This window comes from Xiphias gladius, chromosome 19 (genome assembly GCF_016859285.1).
Source record: "Xiphias gladius isolate SHS-SW01 ecotype Sanya breed wild chromosome 19, ASM1685928v1, whole genome shotgun sequence".
In the NCBI taxonomy this organism is placed as follows: Eukaryota; Metazoa; Chordata; class Actinopteri; order Istiophoriformes; family Xiphiidae; genus Xiphias; species Xiphias gladius.
This window is the reverse complement of record NC_053418.1, coordinates 19352374-19359637: the sequence shown is the minus strand read 5'-3', so window position 1 is coordinate 19359637 and position 7264 is coordinate 19352374. Positions and strand designations below refer to the sequence as shown.

Here is a 7264-nt window from a genome sequence, read left to right as displayed (position 1 = left end):
TATAGGTAGATAGAGAAATAGTAAGTAATAGGTTCACTGCATTTTGTCAGCGTCCATTTTTAGAATTTGCACAACACTATTGTTCTTATGCACCTAATGTCTGCCTTAGCCGATCAGACTGATGAAGCCAGTTGAGCAGCAGATTCAGTCACTTCACTGGTGCAGCTGAAATGCTCTTGAACACTCTCAAATGTTGCTTTCTTTTGCAGCACCAGACTATTTTAACAGCTCTCCAGCTGAACACTGAACATTGGAAAAGAGAGTTAGTTTTCACCAATATGGAGGAAGGCCTGTTCCACATAACATTGTTTTAGTTTTAAGCAGAGATCATTTATGGTTTCCTCAGTATCAATTTCACTTGTCTTACACTACGTCTTAGCCCTTCTGTAAGACGTGAAGAAACCTTCTGTAAGACTTGGAGGAAAATGACAACACAAGACTGAGCCATACATATATATATATATGTGTGTGCGTTTGTGTGTGTGTGTGTGTGTGTGTGTGTGTGTGTGTGTGTGTGTGTGTGTGTGTGTGTGTGTGTGTGTGTGTGTGTGTGTGTGTGTCTACTTTGCTTTTGTGGTAGTTTGAAAGAAAGAAGTTCCCAGTGTTAAAGAGACACTGAATTTGTTGCAAATTTGTATTTGCATCAGTGCATCCTGTAATTTGTGAACTGGACATAAAGTGTCAATTCATCAGCACTCTGCGGGACATTATAATATCTGACATAATAAATGAATGATATTCTCTCCCTTATTGATCATCAAGTGTTGATAAATCCATCCTTTTATTGGAGCCCTCGGAATTAACACAATGTGGCAGAGACATCTAGTGGCTAAAAACAGGTTGCACCAACTTCTTCATACAGGACACAAAGCTTCATCTAACAAATCGTAATTTCATATAGAGGGACAAATCCACACTTTAGCCAAAGCTTGCGTAATGATAGCAGATTGTCATACCAAACTTATATGGTTATTTCCAATATGTCATTTTGATTGTTGTTCTACTCTCTTAGAATTCATCTGTTGCAATTCGTCATCCATAATTTTGTTAATCAAACAATAATTATAAAAATACTTTTTAGAACAACCACTCAAAATTTGCCATCAAAGACGTAGGTATAGTACACATAAGTAAAGCAATGTTGGCTTGTATGTTCAACACGTTAGGTGTAATATTGAAGTCATCTTAAAATTTCTATTTCAGTCCATTACACCACAAACATTACAGTATCATTACCAGGAATCCCAGAGGAATCCTGAATAAGTAAGGCAGTAATAGTTTGGGTAAGATGTTACTATTATCGCAAACACTGGTGCAATTTGGCTCTAACGTGGCTGAAACTTGACTAAAACAAATGGTGCATTACCACAGGTGTACATGCCCTCGAGCAAACTAGATTAAAATGTTTTCCGAGGGCGTGGAAGAGCGGGAGATGATACATGAACTGGTTGGAGTGACATGTATCTGGTCAGGTGCACCAGAAGAGTTTGATAACTGGTGCAGGTGATAGTGAGTAAGATTTAGCAAAATGATTGTTAAAATGTTAACACTGATTTTAATATGGGTAACAATGACCCCTGTATTGTCTGGTAAGGTGGAAAGTGTTTAAAATCATTCACAGGAATCTTCACCAGAGTTCGCATGTTTCGTCGTCAGTGAGTGTCTGTATAAACCACAAAGCAGAGAGAATGTAAGAAAACTCTTTCACATCTCATGACCACTGGATGAGTCTAGTCAATGTCACATAACATTTTGATGAGCATCTTTAGTTGCATATTGGCCAAAGGAAAGGCTGGGTTCAGTTTCACTCAGTGCAAGGCCGCTCCATCTCCTCTTTCAGCTGCTATCAACCTCCTATTTTGCTATATGATGAATTAGGGGTATTCTGTGGTAAAAGGTACTTAGCTAGCTTCTTATATTACAGTGAGGGAACGTGCGGTTGAATCAATAGGAAAGGCTTTGATTTTAAGGAACTGGAGTGACTCAGAGAGAGCATTGCTCCGAGCCTTCAGAGTACACTCCTGCTGTGATTAAGTAATTTACCCATCAAACTGGACACCCTGAAATCCCCAAGGTGTCAAACAATTCACAGTCAACTTGTGAGTTTTTTTCACACTGCTTCTGAGGTTCAGGTTTCTTGGTTTGTCAGTATACGGAGTGCATAGAACATCACTGTTGAAAACCTAAGCATTGCATTACGTTTTAAGGTCCTGTTTAACCAACAGGTCAAGGAAGCAGTTGAAGCAGCTAAAGCAGCATCTAAAGCTAATGAAGATGTTGAAGACAGCACACAACAATCTACCAAATGCAAAATATTATTATTATTATTATTATTATTATTATTATTATTATTATTATTATTATTATTATTATTATATTTAATTTGCTGGATTTTGCTGGACCTGGCACAACAAAACGATTATGCTTATGATGGGATGTTAACTTCATTATAGGCCATAGAGTACATCAAAAACATCAAGTGGAGTCAATTATATATAGTTCAAAATCCCAAACTAGGGTATTACAAGCTAATAATGATGAAATTCATTAGAATATCATCAACCAGAGAATAAAAGTTCATGTTATGTTAATGAAATTGTGCCTTTACTTGTCAACCCTTCTAAAATGGTAGATCATTATTGAAAAGTTATCCAAGAATCTTGCAATATATGATCACCCTGCATCAAGGCTTAGCACTTGCCTCACAGTAAGAAGATGTGTAGAATCTACACACACACACACACACACACACACACACACCCATGCAGGTCAGGTTAACTAACTCTGTGTAAATCATGGATTCAGTTCAAAATCCCTTTGTGAAAATTATTTTCTCAGGGTTGGAGCCAAGGCTGGAATACCAAGTCTGGGGAGCCCCAGAACCTCAAGAGAGCCTGGTGGCTTCAAGTTCACTATATAGCAATCAGTTTTGTGGCAATGTAATGATCTGAAAATGTGTTATATACTGCATTCAGCACTAAAGCACATTATAAATATCAGTAATAAAGGCCATTATAGAAGGCAACACCAGCATTATTATCCCTTCTTGAGGATCCATCCTGTAGATGAGCCGTGTGAAAAGGCTGTTTTTGTTGTTGTTGTTGTTGTTTTTCTAACTAAACCAGCTGGGTAGTTTTGAGCTTGTGAGTCTGAGTCTCATCTTTTTTTGCTGGGGCCGCAGGTTTTTTGCAATACACGTGTGCACATACAGTACAAACTACTGTGGGAAGCATTCTTTAGCTGATCAAAGCATCAACCGTTCACACACACAATCGAAGTGATTTGATCATTTCTAAATAATGAGAGGGAGAGATTAGGATGGAGGCTGTAATCCGTTGCGTCACCGGGAGTTCTACATTAGTTATGCATCCATTAACATTGCTTTGAAACCTTATTATAACGTGTTTCCATTGTGTGTTTTCATTTCGTATTGCTCCTCTTGTTCTAAATAAAGGACCGATCAACATTTTCAATCGCCCCTTTGAAAACCCTGCTCAGACCTATAAGTGCCCTCCATATATCCTGCCGTGGGACAGCCCGTGTCTGTCCTTGTTCCTGTCTGCGTGGACGCGCGTCTCGGCCTCAGTCATGCATCGCCGGCTGGCGCCGCCGCCTCTCCACTTCCACAACATCAGGTGTAATGTTACTGTTTGTTGTGGCCTGAGAACACTAATAACGCGGCTGGGAGACAATGTTGATGGCAAAGCTGTTCAACATCACCCAAGATCACTCAACCCCCGAGGACCTGCGCGCTGATTAAGTGGCTTTGCTTGGCTCACCAGAAGGGTGGTTTGGGCATGCACTGAATAATTCCCCCCCTCCCTTTTAAACATGTTAAACAGGTTAATTAAGAAGGGGTAGTTTCACTTGTTTCCAATAATGCAAATGCACTTCTTTCAACTAATTTTAGGCCACAAACTTTGTATGTATATATTTATATTTTTTTTATAGGTTCATTCTGCGGCATTAAGTGCGTTTTTGCATGAGAAAAAGTGGAAAGTTTTTTTCCACATATTTTAAGAGCAGCCTGATTCAAAATGGCTTGTTAAAAATAAACATTTCTGCAGCAAGCAACGCCTTCCCTGTCATGGAATTACAAAATAATACAACTATTTAGTACAAAACGTAGACATTCGTTCAGAGGTTGATGGTAGTTAGTAGTAGTCAACTACTGTCGTATCTGTTAATTAACCTGGTTAATTACAACTCCTTACACACAGAGAAGGGTGGATATGATGAGAGGTGTTCCTGTAAGGTGAGGAGAAAAGGAGCCGCAGAACTGTGCGCACGGGCGTGAGTTGGCCAGTGTTTCGGAGAGGGTGACAGATAGAGCTCTCCCCTTGCTCTTTGGCTGGACCCTTGAACGATTTCAATCTTCCCAGGCCCTCACTCAACAGTCAGTGAAGAGATACGTCCGGCAGCATCCCCAGCAGCTCGAGCACCCTTGCCTAAAAAGGATCACACACCACTTACGGCCAGCTGAAGAGGTGGCGATGCATCCCAGCTCCACTTCCACCTCGACGCCCTTTTCTGTCAAGGACATTTTGAAGCTGCAGCACCACCATGACTTTGGGAATGAATTTCTGACGGCTGACCAAGTTGTGCCGATGAACCATCAGCACGTGCACGCTGCGTCCCGGAGCACGGACTTCTACGGCTGCCGGCCGGAGCCGCGCGTCTCCGGGACGAAGGAGAGGCTGCACGCAGAGAATACTCACAGCTCGGCAGCCGCAGAGGAGATAAATGAGCAGGGTGAGATGATCCACTCTGCACAGCATGGCCACAGTAGCTCCTTCTTATACACTGATGGCTGTTTACGTGGGGTTAGGCCGCCCGACGGCACGGAGCCTTGGGCGCCTGGTACCAGGGATGAAACACGGCCAGTGACCTGCCACATTTTCGTTTTCCTTTACATCTCTCTATGCGAAGGCCCCAGCAAATAGTAATAACAAGATTTTTTTATATCAGTGAGCCACGATGTGCGGGGAAAAAACCATGCGTTTACAGTGTTCTGCCACCAAACAACCAAAACTAACGACTCACACGAGGAGAAGAAGGATCGCTGACTTGTGACTATTAGGATTATTGTAATGCTTGTTATTATTTGATCACTGTGATCAGTTGTAGTCGTTATAGGTAACCAGTCGCACACTGTTAAAAGAGAAAAAGTGTTGTTTTAATGCCTTTTTTCTGCAAAGTTAATCGATCCATTGACTGCAGGAGCAAAATTTAAGTCAGGTAAAGTGATGCAAATAATCATATACTATAATCTGTTCTGAATTTAGTTAAATTTCACACTGTGTCGTCTTTAAAACTTAAAAAAAATCCAGTTTAAATATTCTACCTCAGACATTTTTTTTCAATGCGTCTTTGTTATTTTTTATTTTACTTTATTTCATTTTTCCAAACAAGTGGCAGAAGTATAAAGTTCTTTTTTATATATCTATTATATTTGAATATACTACAAAATACAGCCCCCTGCAGAAATACTACAATGGAAACAACTAGAAAAATGTGGTCTCTTGCAATGAAGTAAAATGAATCGGATTTGACTTGCTGGTATAGAAACACGTGACATCAACTAACTCTATCGATAGAGTTTTAATTCTATTTTAGAAAAATTAAATGTTATTGCATTTTATAAGTTATTTAACCTGTATAGTTAAATGTAAAAAATATATAGGTTTGCAGGTTTTGAAATTTGTTGTCTCTAAATTTGATTTTACTCAACTGTCGTCTGACCTGCAGATGCGAGCGGTCTTGACAGTTCACCTGACTGCGACAACAACGCACGAAGCAGAGCCAGGCTGCGCAGGAAGCCCCGGGTCCTCTTCTCCCAGTCCCAGGTGTCCGAGCTGGAGCGGCGCTTCGGGCAGCAGCGCTACCTCTCCGCCCCGGAGAGAGAGCACCTGGCCCGCATCCTCAAGCTCACCTCCACCCAGGTCAAAATCTGGTTTCAGAACCGGAGGTACAAATGTAAGCGTCAACGGCAGGACAAGTCTCTGGAGCTGGCGGGCTACCCGCCCGCACCGAGGAGGGTGGCGGTGCCGGTGCTGGTGCGGGACGGACAGCTCTGCGGCGCAGGTTCGCAGTCGCAACCTTTCGACGTTGCCCTTGGACATTACTATAACCCCGTGTTTGGATACGGACGCAGCGGCGTGTGCGGCTGCAGTTTTCACAGCGTGTCTCCTTCGGCCAATGCGGGCGCCGCGCAGATGTCTAACAGTCAGCTGGTCGATTTAACAGGCGGCGGCGAGGGGCCCTTCTGCCACGGACACTGTCAGGCTTCATTCCAGGGCGTAAGAGGCTGGTGATGAGAGGAATATGAATGGCCTGTGCGCCAGAGAGCGATCAAATGTTTCTGTGTCCGTTTCTTTTTATTGTATATTTTGCGTGGAATTGTATCAGTTGCCAGTTTTCTCTTGTTTTAAAAGTCCGAGGCAAACTGAAAATCAGCTGACTGGTTGCCACACTCTGTGCTGAAGCGTTGATTCTTTATTATTCTTTTTTAGTTTTACCAGTTTAAATAGATACAAATTCTTCATTAAAGGTGTACAATTTCATATTGTTTATCAAACGTTCCTGTTATTTGATGTCAACTAAAAACGTTTAAACGCCACTATTCTGCTTCATTGGGCCAAGATTAAATCCTGTGGTTGTTTTCTTTTTATGACAGCTGGAATATTTTTGTTTATCTGATCTCAAGGCTTTTTCAAAGTGATCAGTTCACCGTCGCGCCAGGGAAGATGAATATGTTGAAACTCAATCTCCTCCTTTTACAAGGACCGATGTTACAACATAAATACTTGCAAGGCTTTTAAAGGTCATCCATGTATAAGAAACTGTCACCCAATAATAGCAAGTTTGACAAGACGCCTTCCAGTTCAAATGTGTAATGTTCCTCTTAAGATCCAGTTAAAAACAACGTGCCTGATTAATAAAACCCTTTGGTAAGTGGCCATGGAGCTTTTTCTCTGTAACGTTTATCAAAGACAGCCATCAAAAAAAAAAAAAAAAAAGCTAATGAATGAAGTGACATCTGACCTGACTTCGCTGCTCTATCAAACTGAGCTCATTATTGTCCCATTCACAAATCCGCTGATAAGGCTGGAGAGCTTGTCCTGTGTCGGAGCTTTGCTTGGTAAACAAACCCGCAGACAGAGTGGCTCTTTAACTTTTTCAAACTTTCAATCAAACGGGAAACAGCTCCAGCCTGATCTGTCACTCATCGATGAGCCACAGATAAGACTGAATTCACTTGCAA

At 41.5% G+C, this 7264-nt stretch overlaps 1 protein-coding gene across 1 annotated transcript; it reads left to right on the top strand.

The window, feature by feature from the left end:
• The first annotated feature begins 4493 nt into the window (after positions 1 to 4493).
• Positions 4494 to 6314, top strand: nkx2.7 (NK2 transcription factor related 7). Its single transcript, XM_040154714.1, has 2 exons — positions 4494 to 4860; positions 5749 to 6314. The coding sequence occupies exons 1-2, from the start codon at positions 4494 to 4496 to the stop codon at positions 6312 to 6314; spliced, it is 933 nt and encodes a 310-aa protein (XP_040010648.1).
• Positions 6315 to 7264: the final 950 nt, after the last annotated feature.

Excerpts from the sequence above, each read along its gene's own strand:
- nkx2.7 (XM_040154714.1), top strand. The coding sequence starts at position 4,494 with ATGCATCCCAGCTCCACTTCCACCTCGACGCCCTTTTCTGTCAAGGAC. Across the intron at positions 4,861-5,748 it reads CACGGAGCCTTGGGCGCCTG|ATGCGAGCGGTCTTGACAGT; the intron begins GTACCAGGGATG and ends TCTGACCTGCAG.